The 22,993-nt window shown below is 54.4% G+C and overlaps 1 protein-coding gene and 1 non-coding gene across 12 annotated transcripts in view; one reads left to right on the top strand and one right to left on the bottom strand.

Annotated features, from left to right (window-relative positions):
* NLRC5 (NLR family CARD domain containing 5) overlaps window positions 1-22,993 on the top strand; it is a 104,815-nt gene that overhangs the window by 42,814 nt on the left and 39,008 nt on the right. For 7 of the 11 annotated variants that reach the window (XR_011646290.1, XM_058279979.2, XM_058279975.2 and 4 more), the window contains 17 exons: window positions 37-140; window positions 2,813-3,119; window positions 5,042-5,110; window positions 6,159-7,821; window positions 9,468-9,551; window positions 9,693-9,776; window positions 11,051-11,134; window positions 11,286-11,375; window positions 12,467-12,526; window positions 13,943-14,008; window positions 14,493-14,576; window positions 16,416-16,499; window positions 18,546-18,635; window positions 20,139-20,207; window positions 20,943-21,035; window positions 21,739-21,831; window positions 22,236-22,319. Coding sequence is in view for 10 of the 11 variants with exons in the window: in XM_058279979.2 (XP_058135962.1) it covers window positions 2,825-3,119; window positions 5,042-5,110; window positions 6,159-7,821; window positions 9,468-9,551; window positions 9,693-9,776; window positions 11,051-11,134; window positions 11,286-11,375; window positions 12,467-12,526; window positions 13,943-14,008; window positions 14,493-14,576; window positions 16,416-16,499; window positions 18,546-18,635; window positions 20,139-20,207; window positions 20,943-21,035; window positions 21,739-21,831; window positions 22,236-22,319 (3,092 nt within the window). In the remaining variant the exon portion in view is untranslated. The remainder of the gene's footprint in view (window positions 1-36; window positions 141-2,812; window positions 3,120-5,041; window positions 5,111-6,158; window positions 7,822-9,467; window positions 9,552-9,692; window positions 9,777-11,050; window positions 11,135-11,285; window positions 11,376-12,466; window positions 12,527-13,942; window positions 14,009-14,492; window positions 14,577-16,415; window positions 16,500-18,545; window positions 18,636-20,138; window positions 20,208-20,942; window positions 21,036-21,738; window positions 21,832-22,235; window positions 22,320-22,993) is intronic. The other 4 variants (XM_058279986.2, XM_058279984.2, XM_058279983.1 and 1 more) reach the window with 1 other exon arrangement.
* On the bottom strand, window positions 9,007-9,068 carry LOC111761043 (U7 small nuclear RNA). The gene has a single exon (XR_002794523.1). It is a non-coding gene; the product is annotated as a U7 small nuclear RNA (small nuclear RNA).

Raw genomic sequence — 22,993 nt, 5'->3', positions numbered from 1 at the left:
ATAGTGGAGAGAGCTCCCTGTCTCCTCTCTCCTTAGGAAACAACCTGCAAATCCAGCTCGGGACCCAAGACTCACCCCAGGGACCAATGAGATCCTCTCAGTGGGGACCCTAGAACATCTATCATGAACCAGGAAACCAAGTAGGTGATATTCTCACCTCTTCACCCTCCATCTACGCCTTCACCCCCTGACCCCCCTACCCTCTGCTGCCCAAACTGCCCCTACCCTGATCCACTTCACACAACAATAAACCTGCTTTCTGCCGCCATTTAACATGGGAAGGGAAATCATGGCACACAGAAAATCAGGAAGAGCCTTGAGGCATCGTTGAACCCCTCTGTTTTATGGGTGGTGTGACTGAGGCCCAAATAGGGAAGAGATTTTTTCTAGGTCATACCATGGGTGTATTAGCTAGAATAGGCTGGGTAAATGCTGCAGTAACAACCAACCTCTAAAGTCTCATGGCTTACAACAACAAAGTTTATTTCCTGCACTCACTTCTTATCTACTGTGAGTCTACTGGGGACTCTGTTCCCCTTATCCTGCCTTCTATACCCAGGATGAAGGAGCAGCCACGATCTGGAATACTGCTGCTCACTGTGGCAGAGGAAAAGAGAACATGATGAATAACCCATTGGCTCTTAAAACTTCTGCACATATATGACGTGTGCTATTTTTGAGCATATTTCCTTGACCAAAGCAAGTTACGTGACCCTGTGAAAAACTACCAGGGGCCTAGAAAGAGAAGAAACAGATTACCTGTGAACAGCCTAATGCCTACTGCAGAGAATTAGTAGCAGATCCGGGACCGAAACCCTGGTCTCCTGACTCTGGGGTCAAGGATCTTTTTGCTGTGATTCTCCATCTCCAAAGCTATTCCCCGTAAAAATGTTAATGACTTATTAGGGCAGAATGTGGTTTTTCTCTCAAGGATGGTTATCCTTAAAGAGCTGAATGTCATGCCTCAAGGGGATAGAACACAACTGGTAGAAGCACAGATTCATAGGTTAGACTGGCTGGAGGAGAAACTGGAGGTGGAGATCACACCAGGCATCGATACTTCACTGGCACCGTGCTGCATTGGATGATGGATACCAGATTTTGGATAGAGACTCTGGAAAAGAAGCTATGTCTAGGCCATGGTCACTCTCTCTTGCCAAGATTGCTTAGCCCTTGTTTGGTGCCATCTTGGAAATTTACCAGCCTGGGAGACAAAAAAAATCTCAGTTCTGATCCTGGCTCTGCCGTGGACTGGCTCTATGAGGCACCAACTTTACCTTCCCCGGGCCTCAGTCTTTCCATCTGTTCACTGGGGATGTTGGCCTCCATGAACCCCAGAAGATCAAGGATGTAGGCCTCCGTGAAACCCAGAAGATCAAGGATGTGAAAGCTCTGTGCCTGAGCCTGGAGCGATGGCTATTAGTCCAGCAGGGGAGGGAGGTCCACAGAGGCTGGGGACACAGGCCCAGGAAGCCTCTGCCAAAGGCCAAGGGAAAGGCTGTGCTCTGAACCCCAGGACACATTGTCCTCTGCACCAGCCTCTAGGTAGTGGCCAGGCTGGTTGTTCCTAGGTGGGCCTCCCACCATTTTCAGGATTGAAAATGGAGTCTCTGGGCTCAGACAAATAGAGAATTAAATGAGATATTTATAGCAGTTAGAACAATGCCCAACACCTAGTAAGTGCTTCCTGAGTCTTTGCTATTATTGGAGAAATAGTACCAGAAAGTATATTTGGAAATATTCCAGCATATTCCATTGCATGGAATACCTTTTAGCTAACCAGTCCCTAAATGTTGGACATCTAATTTGCTTCCATTTCTTAACTATTGTAAATAATGTTGCAGTAAACATCTTTGTAATTAAAACACTTTTGTATTTCCTAAGGTTAGAGTCCTAGAGATAGAATTGCTGAATCAAAGTGCTTGCCCATTTTTTAGGCTTGTTCTATACAAGTGCCTCTTGCTCTCTACTTCTAGTCCCACCAGCTGGCTGTTTAAGAGTTCCATTTTAGATGGGGAAGGAATTGCTTAGAGAGAAAGAAGATGGTTTGTAGTAGCTAGGATTAGATTTCACTGTAACAGAAAACCCTAAACAGGGGTTTCAACAATGTAGAAGTGTTTCCCTCTATGTAATAGAAGTTCAAACGCAAAGAATCCAGAGCAGTGGACAGCTTTGTTCTCCACCTTCTTCAGCATCAGCTTCTAACTCCACGGCCCAATGAGGCTGGCATCACACCAACATTCCAGCCAACAGGAAGAAGCGAAGAAGGGTATGCAGCTCTTCCACTTACGTGCCATTGGCCAAAACTTAAGTATATGGCTACATCTAACCGCAAGGGAGGCTGGGAATTAGTCTTTATTCCAGATGACCAGGGAATGTTCAGGGATTGTAGGACTAAGGAAGGAGGGGAGAACAGATATAGGGGGCAGCTAGTTGTCTCTGCCATGAGGTTAACTCAGGCTAAGAGCAGTGCAAATGGGTGCTCGGAAACAAGAATGAATAAATCACACTCGGGACCATAGGAGCTGCACTAGATCATTCCAGAGGGCCAGGCACTGATAAGGGGAGGATGCAGAATAAGTAGACTAATCTCAGAGACCCATCCCTAGGTGGAGGTGTTGAAATTCCGTGAAGAGCTTACTTCTCTGCCTATTTGCTGCCCCTCTCACGTGGGAGTTGGTTCTTGACTGTTCCCCTTGTCTGCCTCCCAGCTTACCTGTCCCCCAATTCACCTGCTTCCCAGCTCACCTGCCTGCCCACTCCTCCCCTAACTCGCCTGAATCCAGCTCTCCTGTCCACCCTGTCTGCACAGGACCAGCTCCTCATGGATCCCGTTAGTCTCCAGCTGGGCACCACGAACCTGTGGGGCTGGCTCGTGAGGCTGCTCAGTGAAGACCCAGAATGGCTGAGTGACAAGGTGAAGTTCTTCCTCCCCAACGAGGACCCAAGCTCCGGTACCGAGGCCCTGGATCCTGCACAGAGGGTCATCCTCCAACTCAAAAAACTCCATGCCCAAGGTCTGGACACCTGGAAGGAATTCATCCACTGCGTGTGCATGGAGCAAAATGTGCCTCTGGACCTGGAGGTGCGGCTGCTGAGCATCTGGGGCGACGGAGACGGTAAGGGAGGCAGGAAGGGCCTGAGGAGGGGCAGGAGTCACACGGAGAGGACCTGGCAGAGCCAGGAACAAAATTCTATGCTTCTTAGCACTCCCCCGAACAAATCCCCTAATGCCATGAAATCAGCAGGGGACACAGAGCTCTCTCCTTGCACCTGGCCCCGCTCCTGGGGCCCCGGTCCATTTGCACCTGCCCCACTCCCCTCGCCCTGGCTCCTGGCCCACCCCACCTTCGTGTCTTTCAAGGCTTCGGCCTGTCCTGCTGTCCATTCCCAGAGGTCAACCATGGAGCCTCAGCCCCTGCCAGAATCCCCTGTCTGGCTTCCCTTGGGATAGCTGTTCCCCCTCCCCTGTCCCTAAGCTCAGGCCTCATGCGCCCAGCCCCCCTGAGGCAGGCTTCTCCTGAGGAAGCTTCTAGCCACTCTCTCCCCACCTGGACCTCTCGGACCTGATGCCAACCCACCTATCCCTGTCCACCCTTGGGAGCTTCTGACTGCTCTCCTGACAGTGTGGAGGGGCCAGGGAGCGATTGGTGACCTCCTCGCCGAGGCACACGCTACTCTCTTTATTTCTCAGGACTTGGTTTCTTTAGAATTATTGACTCCTATTTTTATTGTGGCAAAACATGGATAACACAAAATTTTCCATTATAACCATTTTAAGTGTACAATTCAGTGGAACTGATTCCATTCACAATGTTGTGCTCCCATCACTGCTCTTTGGTTCCAAAACTTTTCCATCATTGCAAACAGAAACTCTACGCATTAAGGGACCCTCCCCCCGGTCCCTGGTGCCCTCTAATCTAGCTTCTGTCTATAAATTTGCCTCTTCTGGACCTTTCATTTAAATGGAGTTATTTATTTATCCTTTTGTGCCTGGTTTTTTTACTTCACGTGATGCCCTCAAGGTTCATCCATTTTGTCACATTCTCAGAACTTCGTTCCTCTTTATGGCTAAATAGTATTCCCTAGTACGCCTACTTCTCATTTTGTTTATCCATTCATCTGATGATGGACTGGAAGTGTTGGCCTTTTAATTTTAGCTGTACAGGAGAGTAACGTCAACAGCCTTTAACAGAAAATGTCTGTCCCATAATCCTAGCTCCCTAACAAATCAAAACTGTTTGTCCTGGCCCTTCTGGCCCTTAGCAGTGAACCCCCATAACTCTTGCATGGCTGCTACAACCAGGCATGGCAGGTATATGTCCAGTGAATCCTAGAAGACAGAAATAGTTAAAATACCGAAATACTCTCACACTTGTCCCATCCCCTCCCAGGGACCCTGGGGCCTCCCTACCATCCAGCATCTAAGAAGCTCACACCTGCCAGGCCAGGAGCCTCGGCCCCTGCTCCAGATTCTGTTCTGATGGGTCGCTCGTACCTGCTAAGCCTCTCCTGCTGACTTCTTGAATGTCTGCCATAAATCCTCTTTCCTTCCTTCCTCCCCTCCTTTCACTTTCCCCTTGCTTCTTCCTGGCTTTGTCCAGAAAGGTAATCAAGTGACTTGAAAATCCATGCAAAAAGACAAAAACTCATGGAAGCACTAAGGGAAGTGAGGAAACCAGGCAGTGAGACATGAGGCTGGGGAAACACGCTGGCCCAGGGGGCAGGGGGCAGGCCTGGCCAAGCCCTCTGGAAGCTTCACCTTCGCAGTCGGCGGGGGCCCCTGCAGAGCTCGGTCCTTCCCAGGTGGAGACTGCCATTTGGTGCTGGCTCTGGGCCCCGCTTCTTGCATGTGGGACTGGGCGGGCTGGGACCCTCTTCTGCAAACAGGCTGGTGTTGCTGCAGCCTTCGCCTGCCGCCTGCCTCCCCCGCCCCTGAGTGGGGGTGCCCTTGCCTGCTGGCGTCTGTTGGTGCCGGGTACCCCTCAGGGCCCCCAGGCTCCCGCCCTCACCGCTCTGCCCCTTCCTTCTCTCTTTCCAGGCCTCAAGCACCCTCATCAGAGCTGTGAGTCCTCACCCCCCAGGAAGCAGCTCAAGAAGCAGCATCGAGGTGGGTCCCAAGGTGGGGCGGGGGCCGGACCATGGGGGTTCGATCCTGGGCCCCGTCGCCTGCTGGCAAGCCTCTGGGAAACCAGCGACTCTTGTCTTCTGAGTTTCTAGAAAGGAAGGAGTGGAGGTCCTGGTGGGCAGAGGGGCGGGCTGGTTCTGGCTAGGAAGCCCCCTCCCCCAGCATCAGGCCGTGAGGGGACTTCTCCCAAGATCACTCAGCTGGAGGACCCAGCAGGTCACCGCCTCGTCGTCGAGACCCTTCCAGGGGTACCCCCAAGGCTTCTGGGTTGAGGGTGCCCCAGGGAGGGGCCAGCATGGACTCGGGCCTGGCCCTCATTGGCCAGGCTGTGGGGGGTGGGGAGTGGTGAGGACGCCTGGGAGAATTCCCCGGGCCAGAGACTTCGGGGTGACGCTGAGGGCCAGCCAGTCCAGGGGAAGTAGAGGAAGAGGAAATTCTCTCTTTCTCCACCAGTTGCTCCACCGGCTGTGAAACACCCTCTTCCCACCCCCACCCCATCCCCACCCTCGTCATGGGCAGAGCCAGAGGACCCACAGGTGGTCAGGTCATTCCCTTCTGTATGAAACAGGCCACGGTCCCTTGTCCCCAGAGTGTCCCCCAACAGCGGCTCCAGTCCTCCCTTTGTGCATTTGGAAATTTGGGGAGGAGCCATGGGCCGCTCAGCTATCCCAATAAGAGATCGTTCCATTAAGATGTTGCAAAGGAAATGCCCCTACCTCACCCGCCGCCCCCCGGAAGCTTTACAGCGCTTACGTGGTTCCAAAACAGAGAGAGCCACGATTCGCACTGGTCCCTGCAGCTGCCCCGCTGGGGAGGCTGGCGGAGCCCGTGCTTGTGATGGCAGCTGGGCTTCTGCAGGACACTCCTCCTGAGCATTTGGGTGGCACAAGAGCCCTCTGCTGTGCTCTTGCCCCCTCCCCACCCCCACACATACGTCCCCAGGCCTGGAGGCTCCCAGCAGCCCAGTCCTGGGGTGAAGGGGTGTGAAGGGGGCCTCCCGCCCTCACGCCACCCCCCCTGTTCCCTGCAGAGTTGGTCCAGACGTACCTGCAGCAGCTGAGGACATCTGCCCAGCGGCGCTATGGTGGCGGGCTTCCCGAGCCGGGGCGGCCTCTCTCCTTCCACCAGGCCTACGTCCCCCCAATCCTGCAGAGGAGCCGAGCCACAGCGCCCTTAGATACTCAGGAGGAAATCCTGACGGGGGACCCCAGGGCAGAAGATGACACTGACGTGAGCATCCGGGACCTCTTCAACACGAGGGCCAAGAAGGGCCCGAGGGTGACGGTGCTCCTGGGGAAGGCAGGCATGGGCAAGAGCACGCTGGCCCAGCGGCTCTGCCGGAAGTGGGCTGACGGCCAGCTGGACCACTTCCAGGCCCTCTTCCTCTTTGAGTTCCGCCAGCTCAACCTGGTGGAAGGGGCCCTGACGCTGCCCCAGCTCCTTTTCGACCTGTCCCTGAACCCCGAGGCAGGAGCTGACGTCGTCTTCCAGTACCTGAAGGAGAACGCAGGCCGTGTCCTGCTCATCTTTGATGGGCTGGAAGAGGCCCTCCACCCCTGTTCCGGCGGGGACACCCCAGGCTCAGCCTTCGCCCTCTTCTCTGACCTCTGCCGTGGGACCCTCCTGCCCGGCTGCTGGGTGTTGGTCACCTCCCGCCCAGGGAAGCTGCCCGCCTGCCTGCCCACAGAGGCAGCCACGTTTCACATGTGGGGCTTCGACACACTGCGGGTGCAGGAGTACGTGGGCCGCTTCTTCGGGGACCAGCCGTGGCGGGAGGCGGCCCTGGCCGAGTTGCGGGCGGACAGGCATCTCCAGATCCTGTGTGCGGTGCCTGCCCTGTGCCAAGTTGCCTGCCTCTGCCTCCGCCATCTGCTCCCTGTCCATTCCCCGGGCCAGTCGGCAGCCCTCCTGCCCACCGTCACGCAGCTGTACATGCAGATGGTCCTCCTCGCCCTCAGCTCCCACGGGTGCCTGCCCGCCAGGTCCCTGCTGCGTCTCAGCAAGGTGGCCCTGCGCGGCCTGGATACCGGGAAGGTCATCTTCTCTGCAGAAGACATCTCCCCACCCGTGCTGGCCTTCGGGACTGCCCACGGCTTGCTGACCTCCTTCTGTGTCCGCAGGGGCCCCGAGCACCAGGGCACAGGCTTCGCCTTCGCCCACCTCAGCCTGCAGGAGTTCTTCGCCGCCCTGATGTTGGTGGCCAGCCCTGAGGTGGACAGAGGCGAGCTCGTCCACTGGGTCACCCTCCCCTCCCCCTGGGTGCGGCGGACCAAAGCTAAGCCGGACTTCCTAGGCCACCAGTCCACCTTCCTGGCAGGCCTGGCCTCCTGCGCCTGCCGCCCCTTCCTCAGCCGCCTGGCCCAGCGGGACGAGGCGTGGGTGGGTGACAGGCAGGCTGCCATCACACAGGCCCTGAGGAAGCTGGCCACCCCCAGGCTTACAGGGCCAAAGCTGGTGGAGCTGTGTCACTGCGTGGGGGAGACCCAGGAGCTTGGGCTGGCCCGCTTCACCGCCCAAAACCTCCCCTGTCAACTCTCGTTCCACAATTTCCCACTGACCTACGCCAACCTGGCCGCCCTGGCCAACATCCTCGGGCACAGGGACACCACCATCCACCTAAATTTTGAGGGCTGCCCCCTGGAGCCCCACTGCCCTGAGGCCCTGGTGGGCTGTGGGCAGGTAGAGAAACTCAGGTGAGAGTCAAGGAGGGCAAGGGTGGGCAGGGCCCTTCAGTATCAGAACAGAAAAGGCTCTCGCCACCCCTTAGCCTTGTGAGGGAGAGGGAGACGCCCCACCTGCGCCAGGACCTCCGGGGCCCAGTCGGGTCCTCTCCCCGCTTTCTGGACTCTCAGCCTCTCAGTTGGTTATGGGCTGGAGCCATCTGACTTTGCACAGCTTATTGAACTTTTCTGTCTCTAAAATGAGTCAGTAAACTTTCCTACTGCATAGGGTTGTGGTGAGAATGAGATGAAACAAGGCATGGAAAACTTGTGAGCACAGGGCCTGCACCCAGCATCGGCTCACTCGGTGCAGGGTGAGGGCCAGGCTGCAGGAGCAAGAGGCCCCCAAGAGACAGTCTCTTAAAGGACCCATGGAAGAGCCCAGAGGTGCATGGTCCAGGGCGGTGGGAGGCTCTGCTCCACGTGGTCATGCAGGGACCCAGGTCCCTTCCACCGCTGTTCCTTCATCCCCATGGGTGTCCTGATCTGCACAGCCCCAGCTGGGTCACCGGCATGGCCATGCTCTGGCTGGGGGGGAGGGAAAGAGAGCCACATGGGGAGGTCCATCCGGTGTGTCAGGGCTCAGGCCCGGAGATAGGACCCTCGGCTTCCACTCACACTCCACGGGTGAGAATGTGGCACACTGAGTGGATTGGTCCACCAAAGGGCTGCCCACGCACACTACCAGAAACCTGCTGGCTTTCATGAAGGGTATTTATTTGGGATAAAAGGCTTACAGTGGCGAGGCCATACAGAGTCCAACTCAAGGTGGATTTATGACCAAAGCCAGCTGCCATGTGTTGAGGCAAGATGGTCGCTGATCTCCACCTGGTCTCGCTCCCCGCGGGGCTCCCAGTCCCCTCTCTCCTGGCGTAGGGCTCGTTTCTTTCTGGGCCTTCTGTATCAGTCTCCGCTGTTCTGGTCTCTTCCCAAGGTCAGTGGCGGGAGGATGCAGCCTGGCTTTGGGGAGCACTGCTTGAGCACTGGGGTCTCATCTCTCCCCGGAGCCCCAGGATCACAAATGGCAGAGCTCCCTCTCTGCCCATGTGTCTGTCTCGGTCAGTCCTTCTCTGCTTGCATGAGACCCACCAAGGGGGTCTGGAGACTCAGATTGATTTTAGCACTAAATTGATTTTATCAAGTAGTCTTTTTTAAAAAATGTGTTTCCCAGCTAAAGCCAGAAGACCTACTAGACAAATTCTAAAAGAGCTGTAACTTATCAAGTAATCTTAATCAAAGGACCCTCGACTGAATTTAATACAATCAAAGGGTATCACAACCAGAGGAATAGATTAATTTACAAACATAAGCTTTCTCTTTTGGGGATGCATAAAATAATCTCAAACTGCCACACTGAGCCACAAGGGAGGTGGGGAACATTATCTCTGGCTGAAAAACCATGTTCTCAGCAATAGCTCTATTTCTCTGGATGAAGTGGAAAAGGTATTTTGATGGATAGTTAGCAGCTTCTGTCATAACATTACCTATTACTGTGACCCTGACAACAACGACAGCTAATAATACTGCGTTAAGCCCCATTGCTGGAGGAAGGGGTGGGTGGCGGCCTGTGAGCCCTGCCCGGGGCTGATCCTCTGCCACCTGGCCTCTTTCCGTGGCAGCTTTAAGAGCAGGAAGTGCGGGGATGCCTTCGCAGAAGCCCTCTCCAGGAGCTTGCCGACCATGGGGAGCCTGCAGATGCTGGGGTGAGCCTGGACTTGGAACTGAGGGGGGCCTTCAGCAGAGGGTGCCTGGCGTTCTCCCTTTCCCCAGCCCTACACAGGGCAGTTTCCTGGCCTCGCTGCTTCCCCCTGCCATTTTCCCCCCTTCATCTTTTCTCACCCTAGGTTAGCAGGAAGTAGGATCACCAGTCAAGGCATCAGCCACTTGGTGCAGGCCTTGCCCCTCTGCCCACAGCTGGAAGAGATCAGGTGAGCGACTGCTGGGGGGGCTCACTGACTGCGGAGAGGGGTCCCTCCCCAGACCCCAGGGCTCGCTTTGGGCCTCAACTGGGCACTGCATATTCCATCAGCATCTGGACAGTAGTTTTTCAGTGGGACCCAGAAGGGGTGGAATCTGTCCAAACACTGAGTGGGGCTAAATCCAAACACAAGCCTCCCAAAAACTGCAGAGAAATGTTTCTCTCATCAACTGTTTTGGGGCACCTGAGGCTCCCTTCCCTCTTTCTGTGACCCTGGGAGAAGCAGGATCACAGCAGGATGTAGGGGGGTGTCTGTGCTGTGGGTACACATTAATGAATGAAACTCACATATCTTCACATCTATGCACACGTGTACACACTTGTACAGAAGCACACACTCACCTCTTAGAAGTTGTGCACATGTGCAGTGCCCATAGGCAGGTACACACAGCTCCACAGGCACATTTAGATCAAGACACACCTACCACAGGCATAACGTGCACAAACTACCCCTGCCCTGTGTCTGGGACTGTGCAGCTGGGGGATTGGGGCCCACCTGAGAGTTCAAAGAGGAGGCTTTATGGGGCAGATGCAGCCTGGCACTGAGGAGCGCTCCTTGTTGAGGGGAGCATGAGCTGGGCCAAGCCCCCACAAGCCCCTTGGCTAGGCGCTGTTGTGCAGTGACCACTTGGGTCAGGACAAAGGGTTGGAAATCCTGAGCATGTTGACAATTATTTTTCTTTCCTGGTTTTTGAGTGACCCTCCACTTTTCTCCCATCACCCAGCTGTTGCTCTCAACACCTATACACCCTTCAGCTCATCTGTCCCTCCGGCCAGGGACCCAGGCAGGAGCTGGGCTATGTTTTCCCTTTGGCAGGGGAGGTGCTTGGCCTAAGGCTCTGGGTGAGTCAGGTCTCCAGCATCCCAGTCTAGACTCTGCTCACCACCTGGGGGTCTAGAGGCCCTGATGCATTCAGGCCCCAGGCGCATCCCAGGCATAAGCCCTGGAAGCCACCCCCAGGCCTTCACACTCAGTCATCTGGGTCCCAAGGGCCAACCAGGCAGAAACTCCCCCATAGGGACTGCATGGGAATAGAAGGAGGGCAGCAGAGGGCCTCTCCTCCTAGCTGCCGTGCCTGCCAGATGCCAGAGGTAGGTCACCAACCCTTTCTGGGCCCCTGTCTTGTGTCTGCTGCCTGAGGGTGGCCATGCCTGTCACCTGCCGACTGGGGCTTCTAGATACCCCAGCCAGGGCTGAGGGACTGGGTCTTGGTCTCCTTGCAGTTTGCAGAACAACCAGCTCAAGGACCAGGAGGTGCTGAACATCGTGGAGATACTCCCTTGCCTGTCACGGCTCCGGAAGCTCAAGTAAGTGGCCTCTCCACCCACCCAGCCCAGTCCCACCTCCCACCTGAGTCACACACACACACACACACACACACACCCTTGCAGAGCATGGAAGGCCTGGAGCCTACAGGGTGGAGAATTTATTACTGACCCCTTTGCTACAATCCTGCAGCCTGAGCCACAACAACGTCTCCGTGTCGACCCTACTCTGCTTGGCAAAGGTGGCAGTCACATGCCCTACTGTCCGGGTACTGCAGGCAAGGTGAGCAGAAGTAGTGGAATTGCGACCTTCAGGGTCTCGAGATGAGGGGAGGGCCGGTGGGGAGGGGGAGGTAAAGAGGGAGGCCCTTGTCTGCAAAATCTGCATGTGCAAGCCCAAATATCTGTTTTACTCACAAGTTTATCTCCAGAGCTTAGCTCAGTGCTAGACTAGTGAATAAAGAGGCAATGGATAGGGAAGCAGATTTGGCTCAACTGATAGAGCATCCACCTACCACATGGGAGGTCCAGGGTTCAAACCCTGGGTCTCCTGATCTATGTGGTGAGCTGGCTCATGTGCAGTGCTGATGCGTGCAAGGAGTGCCGTGCCATGCAGGTATGTCCCCCGCGTAGGGGAGCCCCGTGCACAAGGAGTGTGCCCCGTAAGGAGAGCCGCCCCAGATGAAAATGTGCAGCCTGCCCAGGAGTGGCGCTGCACACATGGAGAGCTGATGCAGCAAGATGATGCAACCAAAAGAGACACAGTTTCTCGGTGCCGCATGACAAAAATGCAAGCAGACACAAGAACACACAGCGAATGGGCACAGAGAGCACACAGTGGGGGGAGGGGAGGGGACAGATAAATGAAAAATAAATATTTTCTTTAAAAGCGGGGAGGGCAGGTGATATTGCCTCATTTAAAAAAAAAAGAGGTTAATGGATGGATGGATAAATGAATGAAATTATCAAATCTACAAAGCATCGATAGACTTAGCGGAAGGAATGACTAGCCGTTGTCGCTCTCCGTGGTGCTGAATCAGGTTTGCCCTTTTGCGTTACCAAGCAGGTTAGGTGCCCATGCCTTTTAATCCTAAAACACTCCTAATTCTCTTTTAAAAACTCAGCATTCCTAATTGTTTTTATCTTTCTTGTAAAAAATCATTTTCCTAAACTTTTAGGATTCTTACAGGCATCATCATGCACCAATCTTGGTGTGATTTTCACACCTGATTGGGAGCACTTTTGCCACTTCAGTTTCTCAGTTCACTACAAATCTGTTTTCCCTGGCTTTTGGGGTTGGAGGGGGTGTGCCCGTGGGGGTGATGCTCTGGTTTCCAGTCCATGGTTCTCACAGCTCAGTGTCTGATCTTGCAGGCAGGCAGAACTCATCTTCCTTCTCTCGCCGCCCACAGAGACAGCCACAAGCCTACAAAGGTAAGAAGCCAGGGTGAGGGAGGTTTGGGTCCATCCCGACAGGTGACCTGGGCTCAGGACACTGGAGAGGGAGGGGGACCAAGAGAGTCGGGGAGAGCTGGAATGCAGGAGTGCTTCCTGCCACTGCTGTCCTAAGGAATTACACGTCACACTTGACAAAGGACTGTAACTTTCTATAGTGTATGTGGACCCCATCTAGCCCTGAAGTGGAGCACATTCCCACAAGTCTCAACCTAACTCAGACCCTCGGGGAAGGCATGAAAAGACTGTTAGTTAGCCTGGCATCACTATTTGGTGAAAACTCTGGGAACACTTCCAGATGAAAAGAAGAGCAATTATGGTACCTGCGTCTTAGGGTCCTTCTGAGAATTAAATGGGTTAATACATTTAAAGTGCTTAGAACACTGCTGGTATGCAGCTTCAAGTGTTGACTATTCCAGCTGGGCTGGCCTCCAGGTTCTCCCCTTAGCTAGTCCCAGATGGGCAAAGAAAAGGAAACCTCCCTCCCCAGATAGAACATTCTGACTGTGCTTCCGATGCCCCTCCCTGGCTAAGACTCCAAGACAGATGATGTTGTATGTCTTTGACCAGGCCTTTTCCTGCTCTGAGCTCAATTTCCTTACCTGTACAATGACCCTGTAAGGCTGATATCACTTCCCCTCTGTCTAGAGCTTTGCTGTCCAATACAGTAGCCACTAGCCATATGTGGCTATTTAAATTTAAATTAATTTAAATGAAAATATCAGGTCTTCAATAACATTAGCCAAATTTTAAGTGTTCAGTGGCCACAGATAACTTGAGTTCCCCATAGTGAATGGCACAAATATAGAACAATTACATCACCCAGACAGAAGTCTATGAAAACCTGGCTCATCATGTCCGAAGTCCCCTGCAGCCCCCAGCCCTCCCCTGGGTTGGTGGGAGAAAGTCCAAGGGCACCATGGCTTCCCCCAGCCTGGAAGGACACAGGGCTTATGCTCCCTGTCTTCTGACCCACAGAGGGCACCTCTACAAAGGGAGACCATTGCGACATACACAGCAGCAACCTGTTTTTACTAAGTGTCTGCTTTGTGCCTATGCTGGGAATTTGACCATCCACCATCTCATTCAATCCTCCAACCGCTCTATGCATTAGATATTGTCACTGAATTTTAGAGAAGAGGAAATGGAAGCTCAGAGGGCTGGATGACTTGCCCAAGGCTACACAGCTCTCCAAAGTAAAGTCAGGATTGAATAAAGGCCCTGTGTAACCTCAGAACCTCTGCTTCTGTGGGCACCCTCAGACAACTGTGGTAGTTACTCGTTCAGTGGGTCAAGCTGCACCAGGGTCATCAGCCCCTAGAAGCCAGGGAAGAGGCTTGGGCCATCAGGCCCTGGACTCCCGAACCTAGGCCAGTGTTTCATTTCTCTTGGCAGAGCCCCAGACCTACAGGGAAATGCCATCCCGAGTACAGAGGCTCTCACCAGACGACTGACGCTCAGGTATCTCAGTGGTGTCCATCGCCTTCAGGGCAGGAGATGATATTGGCCGTAGGGGTCCCTCCCCAGAGGAGGGCTAGCAGGGGCAGGGAAGACAGAGGGGAGAGCAGAAATGGGGCAAGACAAGGACGTGAATGACCCATCCCGGCTTGGATAAGGAACCTCCTTTGTAACAGCAATAATAAAAATAGCTCCTGCTTACTGGTCCCTTGTTATATCATGGGTACCAGGCTACATGTTTTCTATGTATTCCCTCAGGGAAATCCTTGTGAAAGCCCTGCGGCGTACACATGATTATTCCCATTTGATAGAGGAAGACACCGAGGCCCCGGCAGTTTTAGGTGCTTTGCCCAAGATCACCCAGCTCCTTAGAGGTCCGTCTGCCTCCGATTGCCCCAGCTCCCACGCCTGTCACCAGTGCTTAGAGCTAGAGGGGGCATGGTGCAAATTTTCACCCTGAGCCCCTCTGTCCCTGGCCCCATTCCAGGTTCCAGAAGTGTGAGCTCCAGGCCCATGATGCAGAGGTGCTGGCAGCCCTGCTCCGGGAAGGCCCCCACTTGGAGGAAGTGGAGTGAGTCCCCGGGCAGCCTGGGGCAGGGGTGGGGGAGGGTGGGCAAAGCAAACAGAAGGCAGGTGGGTGGTATGGGGGAGCCAGATAATCATCACAGCTACCATTCATTGAGCACTTGGCTGTGCTGAGTTCTGGACAAGGGGCTTTTACAGACATCTCATTTAGTCCTCACAACCCTAGGAGGGAAGTGCTGTAAATATGCACATTTCATAAAGGAGGAAATTAAGGCACAGCGAGGTAAATTTGCTCAAGATGGCCCAGCTAGGAAGTCAGGATTCCAGTCTAGATAGCCTGGTTCCTGGCCGCATCCTCAGAACCACTCCCTCCTCTAATCCCACCACACTTGGGTCTGTTTTCCAACCCACAGTCCCTCTGCCTGTCTCCCAGAGTAGGGTGGGGTAACCTTCTCTGGGCTGGGGAAATTCCCATGATACCCAACTCCTGGGCGGGGCATGGGAATGGGCTTGGGGGCGTGGTAGAGGGTCTGTCATGGCATAGGTGAGACATCATCCAGGCGGAAGTCCCTACCATGGCCTCCCCAGGAAACCTCCAAATGAGAGTGAAGTGGCGGGATGGGAATGTCATAGTGTGTTTCAAGCTGAAGTGGTCCCAGCCTGGGATGAGATGGAGGGAGTGAGGGCTCTCTTAATGATCAAATCTTGAGCCTGGACCATTGGGAGAACTAAGACAGGATTAGAAGGTAGTTTTTACCAAACTCACATACTTCCACCCCCCTTGCCACCACTGAGCCTGCCCCTCGCCCACTGCTCTCCCCCACAGTAACTGCAGTTCACCCACCTGTTACACAGCCCGGACACTTGGCAGTCACCCTCTCAGCCCCCTTGCCTTTCCCCATAGGCAGTCCATCCTGGGTCCACTTACTCCTAAGTAACTCTCAAAACCATCCTCTTTTCTCCCTTCCCTTTCAATCTACCACCTTAGTCCTAACCACACTCATTTCTCACCTGGATGACCCTATCCTCCTCCTCACTGATTTCCCCATTTCTACCCCAGGCCCCTCCATCTGGCAGAGTGTGAACTCGGCAAACTGAAAATCTGGACAGGTTTCACTGCTGCCTGCTCCCTCATTTAGAAATCATCCAGTGACTTTCCACTGCTTGGGATAAAGCCCAAATCCTAAAGACCCCATGTGGTCCAGAACCCCGCCCCCAACCTCTCAAGCCCACCTGACCCTGCCCTCCCACAGTCTCTGACACAGCACATGGCCCCTTTCAGTTCCTCAAATGTGCTCTGCCACAGGGCCTTTGAATGAACTGTTCCTGCTGCTAGGAATGCCCCTTTCCCATCGCTCCTTACCTCCACTATTGAATTCCTTTCATCTTTTCTAGTGAATAGCTCAAACATCAGGACAGCCTTCCCTGGATCCCAGACTAGGGTAGATGCTCCTGTAATGCACAGTCACAGCCCCCTTACGTTTCCTCATGCCTTTTATCACAGGAAGCCATTATGTAGGTTTTAGCATAAACAGTTGCTGGTGGCATCTTGAAGTCGGACTGCCTGGGTTCAAATCCCATGTCCATCTTTAAGCAAGTGTCTTGACCACTCTATGCCCCAATTGACTCATCAATAAAATAAGGAAAATAATGTCAACCTGATGCCATAGCATTGTTGTGAGGATTAAATGTGCTGGTAAATGTGTTAATACAAGTACCTAGGACAGTGCCGGGCATGTAATAGGCAGTCTCTCAGCATTAATTATTATTAAGGTTCATTTGTGGGAACGATGCTTGGATTAAAGTTCTTGAAGGACTGCGTGGGTGCTGGGCATTGAGGGGGGCCTGCCCTGATGGACCTGGGCATCAGACCTCTCTGTCTCAGCCTCTCAGGGAACCAACTGGAGGACGAAGGCTGTCGACTCATGGCCGAGGCTGCAGCCCAGCTGCACATCTCTAGGAAGCTGGAGTGAGTTGTCCAGCCCACTGATGGGTAACAGGAAGGGCCCAGAAGAGCCCCAGCTGGCCCCTGCCACCCCGGGTCCCCTTGCCCATTGTCACCAGACATAGTGCTGCTCCACTGGCCGCTCCCGTCTCCTCCAGACTCCAGCAAAGTTGGAGTGGTCCACTCCATGCCTCCGGCATGAGCCACTGTCTTAGTTACAGTTATTAAAACCCTTTGCACCTGTAGAACACTCAGTGGTAGTCATTGAACATAGTGGCTTGCATTTCAGTTCCTCCTTGCACCAACCCTGGGGTAGGGTGTGATGTTACCCTGGGGCAGCAATGGGTTTTTTGGGAGATGTGTGCTCGGGTGTTGGGATGGGTAGTGGTGTTAGGGTGGGGGGTTTAATGTCGGGATAAAGGGGTGGTTTGCTCGGGTGGTAGGATGGAAGGAAGGAATATTGACCTTTTGGGTGAGCTAGGGTGCTGCACGGTGTTAGTAGGGGTGATTTTGGGTGGGTGTGTTGGGGTCTTAGGATCAGTTATGGTGGGGTTGTACTGAGATCAGGTTAAATTTAAATCCTTGATACATTTGTGACCCTGGGGGGGTAATTTAACCTCTCTGGACCTCAGTTTGCTTGTTCATAAAGTGGGATTAAATGGGCCCTGTTTTAGGTGCCCAGCTGCTAAAACAAATGCCATGCGATCGGTTAGCTTAACAGCAGGAATTGATCAGCTCACGATTTCGGAGGCTGAAAGCCTTGCTTCCTCCAAGGGCCAGTATCTTCTGGCCGGCTATTTGCGGGGTACCTTGGCTTTTCCATCATATGTCAGTGCGCACAGCAGCACCTTTGCCTTTCTCTTCCGGGTTCTGTTGACTGCCAGCTTCTGGCTGCTCCCCATGGCTTCTGCCCGTGTCCAGTTCCCTTCGCTTCCAGGACTTCAGGATGGAGGTCCACCCTCATTCAGTGTGGGCACCTTCCTTAACTAGCCACCTCTTCAGAGGTCCTCCTTACAAATGGCTTCACGCCCACAGGACCAGGGCTTGGGACCTGAACATGCCCTTTGTGGGGGACGTGATTCAATCCCCAAAAGCCCACATAAGTATGTTTTAGTCAGCCAAAGGGGCGCTGATGCAAAGTACCAGAAAATGTGTTGACTTTTATAAAGGATATTTATTTGGGGTAAAAGCTTACAGTTACAAGGCCATTAAAGAGAACAGCTCAAGGTACCATAAGAGGTACTTCCTCACCAAAGTCTGTGGCCACGTGTTGGAGCAAGATGGCGGGCGATGTCTGTGAGGGTTCAGCCTTCCTTTCTCTCTTAAGACTCCATGGGTCCAGCTTCTTCCAATCTCCGCTGCAGGCTGGAGGGCTCGTTTCTTTCTGGGTCTTCTTAGCTGCTCAGGGTTCTGGACTCCGGCTGCAAACTATCAGGTGAACAGCTCATCTCTCTCTGGGGCCACAGGATCCTTTTCCGTGTCTGTGGAGCTCTCTCTCTTTTCTCGCGCATCTTCTGCATTCTCCTTGAGTGAGTGTCTGTTTATACAGCCCTCCAAGGGGGCAGAGACGCAACCCTGCACACCCTATTGACATGGCTGAATAAAAGCCCTAATCTTAATATAGTCAAGTAAACATAAAACCTTTGAATTTAATATAATCAAAGGGTATCACGCCCAAAGGAAGAGACCAGTTTACAAACATAATCTATATCTCTTTTTGGAATTCATAAATAATATCAAACGGTTACAATGTACAAAGCCCTTAGTATGGGCCTGGCGCAATCAGCAGTCAATAAATGGTGGCTGTTTTAGAGACAAGGAAACTGAGGCTCAGAGAGGTCAAAACAGTGAGTCGGCTCTGATCACTGTATTCTCTGCAAGTGAGGCAGGGGTCACACATCTCTGGGGTCACCCCCATGGACCAGAATCTTTTGAGAGCCCCTGATTAGGGGCCCAGGACATCCACAAGTGGCCTCCAGCAAGCCACAGGGCCACGAGGTGGGGCTGGAGCTGGCTGGGGCTGGGGACCCAGGCTGCCTGCTGATGGCCACCTGCTTGTCCTCTCTGCAGCCTCAGTGACAACAGGCTCACCACGGCTGGGCTGCTCTGCGTGCTGAGCGTGGCCGGCCTGGGCCGCTCGCTGGCAGAACTGCACATCAGGTAGGAGCCCGCCGGGCCCCCACCACCCTGTCCCGGCTCCTGGGCGCCCCCATCCTTCTTACTTTTAAGCCCGGCCCCAGGCCTTGCCTGCTCATAACTGAGGCCTCCTCTGAAGAACTGCCCCTGGCTGCCAGGAGCCGGGGAAGCCTGGGACTTTCCAGTCGCCCCACCCTCCACCGGGAGCTCTGAGGGCTGAGGCAGAGGCTGGGATGTCCAGCCCCCCGGCCTCAGGGACCGTCAACCCCAGAGCTCCCTGCGGGATCAGGCTGACGCTCTGCCACCTTCTGCTCCCCTCCTTTCTTCACTGGTTTCTCCCAAGGGCAATCCTGCCCTATGGCATTTGTACAAGAGAGAGCCCAGCCCTAAGACAGGTTATTTTTATCAGGCTGGCGATTGGAGGACAGGTGCTAATCCACGCCCACAGCTTAGGGGGGTCCCCTCCGGCAAATAGGGGAAAACCAGGAAGCAGAGTAGGGGGCCTTGATTCACAGTTTATATAAAGACTCAATCAAGTGGAATACTAGCACATTCCAAATGATACTCCATTCACGTCTAGGAATTTGTATGAAGAAATCATCACAATTGTGCAAACATAATTGGCTGCAGGGATGGTCATCTGACAGGAAGCAAACCCAAAGGAGGTCAATGGTTAAAGTCAAACACTAATTCAACTAAGATCCCTCCACAGGGAGGAACTCAAGAGAACCATGAAAAACAATGGCATAGATGCAGTTTTAATATGGAAGGGTGTCCACGCGATATTAAATACACCCAAAAATTGTAACTCAGAGTTTTTATAATAAAGCTTTTTAAATATCAGCAAAGGTAGAGAATGGTACAGTGTTCTCATGCACAATGATCAACATTTTGCCACCTCTGCAAATCTATCCCTTGAAAAATTAATTTTTAAAAGAGAATCCTATAATATAATCCCATTTTTTTTTGTAAGAAAAAAAGACAGAAAGCCTAATTGCATTCAATACCAAAAGACTTGAATGACCGACCCCCAGATGTCAATGTTTATTTTCATTTTACTTTCCTATGTTTTCTAAGTTTCCCACAGGGAACAAGTATGGATTTTTAAAGAGAAAGAAAATTATGTAACACTCTTTATAGAAACAAGATTCAGGCGGCCCCCCCGGCAAGTACGAGCCTGACATGGACTCTGGGTGCCTGTCGCAGTGGCCCAGGCCTGTGCCCTCAGCTGAAAGTCCTGAGAGCTCAAGAGGAAAACAAGTCGAGGGAGGGAGGGAGGTTTGACCTGAGCCCCAAACCACAGAGAAGGCAGAAGGGAAGTTTGCCTCCAGGGGCTCGCCAGGACCTGAGGGCTGCTTAGGCCACAGCTGGGTTTGTGAAAGTGTTAGAAAGTGTTGTGAAAGTCTTAGAGAGCCCTCAGGCCCCAGAGCTCAGAGGAGGGTTACAGGAAGTGCTAAGAGGGAGGCAGGGCGATGGCCCTGAGGGACAGCGGTGACCAAACAAGCCTCACCCCCCTCCTCTCTGCAGCCTGCGGCACAAAACCGTGGTCCTCGTGTATGCCCAAGAGCCGGAGCAGCTGGAGGAGACCCAGGAGAGGTGGGACGCCAGCACCCCAGCCCACCCTCGGTCAGGACCCTCCCCACCCGGACCTCCAGAGCTGGGCATCCTGACCAATTTCCGCAGTGGCAGGAAGCCAGCAGGCCGGGCAGGGGGAGCAACCCAAAGGGGAGGCGTCCAGGACGGGCTGCCTCTGTTTCCTAAGTGGTACCTGAAGAGGTCCCGGTACAGGATGCTGGGGGTGCCAGGCAAGCCAGAGGGTGCGTTCAGGAGCGTAAGGCCCTTCCGCCAAACTCAGAGGAGAACTGTCTGGCCTCAGCTCTGAAATCAGTCAGAACTTCTGGCTCCCTCTGACATGATGACCCTTTTGGGATGCTCACCTCCTCCAGAGTGCCTTCCTGGATTGCTCCAGCCCAACCCATGGGCAGAGGCCCAGCTTGTTGCTCCTTGGTGTCCATCCACAATCTATTCTGCAGGGTCTGATCTATTGACAGCTTGATTAGAGCTGGAGCTGACATCTCTGAAGGCATTGGGGTGACGATGGCATTAACGATAACAGCAGCCAGTGTTAACTGAGCACTTATCGGGCACCAAGCTAAGGCAGTTCACATACATGGTCCCAGTGAGAGGTTAAGTGGTCACACAGCCAAGGTCACACAGCCAGGAGGCCAAACCCCGGCCAAGGTCTGAGTTACTCCAGGCGGAGTTTAGAGATGGAAGGCGGAAGGCAGGCTGGGGGAGGGCTGGGGAGACGTTGGACGGGCGTTTTCTCAGCCTGGCCGTGCTGTGTCCCTCCAGGGCTGCGTTTCTTGACAGCCTCGTGCCCCAGACGCCGTCTGAGCTGCCCCAGAGTCCCAGAACGATCAGGTACAGTGACAGTCTCCAGGCTCGGTCGTGGTTCCAGCCTCCGCGCTCTGCCTCTGCTCCGAGCGGGTCCCCAGGCTCCAGACCCCTGACGCCCCCTGGAGGGGGCCGAGACCCAGGAGTTGTGACCTCCCAGTCCCGCCCACCCCAGGGGGAGGTCAGGGAAGCCCCGTCAGTCACCACGGCTTTCCCAGCCCGGCAGGCTCCCTGCCCTTAGCTCCCGTGACCTCCTCCGCGGAGGGGCTGGGCGACCTCCAGCGGGAGGGGCTGGGAAGGTCCTGCCCCTCCTCTCCTGCCCCTCGGACCCTCGGCCAGGGCTCAGCCCAGCCCCTCAGGCTCCCAGCCCTCGTCCTGCCCTTTCTCTTGTTCTGTGGCTGTCTGAGTCTCCCTTGCTGTCTGTCTGTCTCTCCACACACTCTATCTTGTTGTCTCTCTGTCCTCTTCGGCTTCTGTCTCTCTCTCTCCACCTTGATCTCCCTTCTTCCCTGCGCCTCCCACTCCTTCTGACTCTCTTTGCCTGTGTGTGACGCCTTGGGTCGGCGGTGGGCACTGGTCCCTCTTTGTCTGTTTGTCCATCTGGGTGCCAGGTGCCTCTAGTCCCTCTTCTCCTGCAAGCCTGGCTTTCTGCCAGTGCCTGGGGTGGCAGGCCCTGCTCCCCCCTGCCAGCAGGGCAGGTGCTGCAGGGCTGTGCTTCTGCCCCCCACAGGCTGACACACTGTGGTCTCCGAGCCAAGCACGTAGGACAGCTCTGCAAGGCGCTGGGAGGAAGCGGGCACCTGGGCCGGCTCTGTCACCTCGAGTGAGTGGCGGCCCCTGGAAGGCGGGTGGGCGGGGCTGGGAGTTGGTTGGTTGGTGTATTATGAGTTTAGTTTTTTTAAAGATTTGAATCAGTGGTTCTTTCCCAGCTGGAGTTAGGAAGCCCTTAGAGTATCTGGTGAAAGTCATAACTCGTCCCTCCAAAATACAGGTGCCCCGGCATTTGACACCCCTAAAGCCCACTCCCGACCCCTCAGGAGGCCCGTGACCTTGCAATAAGAACCCTGGGGGTTTCTTAGTTGACTCGCATGAGATCTGCTGAGACCTGACCTGGCAGCACAGGGCCCTGTCCCCAGGTCCAGGAGAAGCTGAGTGACCAAGGTGAGGGGGGACACGCCTGCCGGGCCCCCAGCTCCCCTAACGCTGCCTCCCCCTTTCCCCCCCTAGCTTATCGGGCAATGCTCTGGGGGACCAAGGCGCCACACTTTTGGCTCAGCTGCTCCCAGGGCTGGGCGCCCTGCAGTCCTTGAAGTGAGTACCTGCTGTCCTCGGGACGAGGGGGTCAGCATCTGGGGGGCGGGGGGACTGTGCAGGGGGTGTCTGTGTCCATCTCCCCCTCTCCTGGGTGGTTGTAAAGACTAGATCAGGAAGTGCATGCACACCGACAGGCCCTGGTGCTCTTGGCTCGCCCATCCCACGCCTCTTCCTGAGCCCTCCTGAGCCAAAGTCAGAGGAGCAAGACGCCATAGGTCCTGGGCTCAGCTGCTTGCATGTGACCTGGGGCAAGTTACGTCATCTATCTGAGTGCTGGTTCCCTCTGGAAACAGAAACGGCAGAGGGAGCGGCCACTGCTTTGGGCTTCAACTCTGAGGGTGTTCCTGCCTGAGGACCCGTCCTGCTCAGGTTTTCATTGGGATGATGGGAAGGAAAGGAGGTTGCCTTCTTCCTGCTCAGAGCCTGTACCTAGCTAGGAAGGAAAGCCTCGCTGTCGCAGGCAAATTAGAAGGCAGATTGGAGGCTCTATGCAAATCTTCAGGGGTCACCTGGGCTGACCCTTAGGCCACACCTGGTCCAAGGATGGAAAACTCAACTGCCAACAGGGACAGGCAGGCAGGAGAAGGGGTGGACAGTGGCCCTGGGAGCAGGGCAGCAGGGAACAGTGGAGACTGCAGCAAAACATGTTTGCCCTGTCTAAAGCCAGTTCT

The sequence above is a fragment of the Dasypus novemcinctus genome, chromosome 18, assembly GCF_030445035.2.
Source record: "Dasypus novemcinctus isolate mDasNov1 chromosome 18, mDasNov1.1.hap2, whole genome shotgun sequence".
Classification (NCBI taxonomy): Eukaryota; Metazoa; Chordata; class Mammalia; order Cingulata; family Dasypodidae; genus Dasypus; species Dasypus novemcinctus.
The sequence above is the reverse complement of the archived record's forward strand: the minus strand, read 5'-3'. Positions and strand labels throughout refer to the sequence as shown.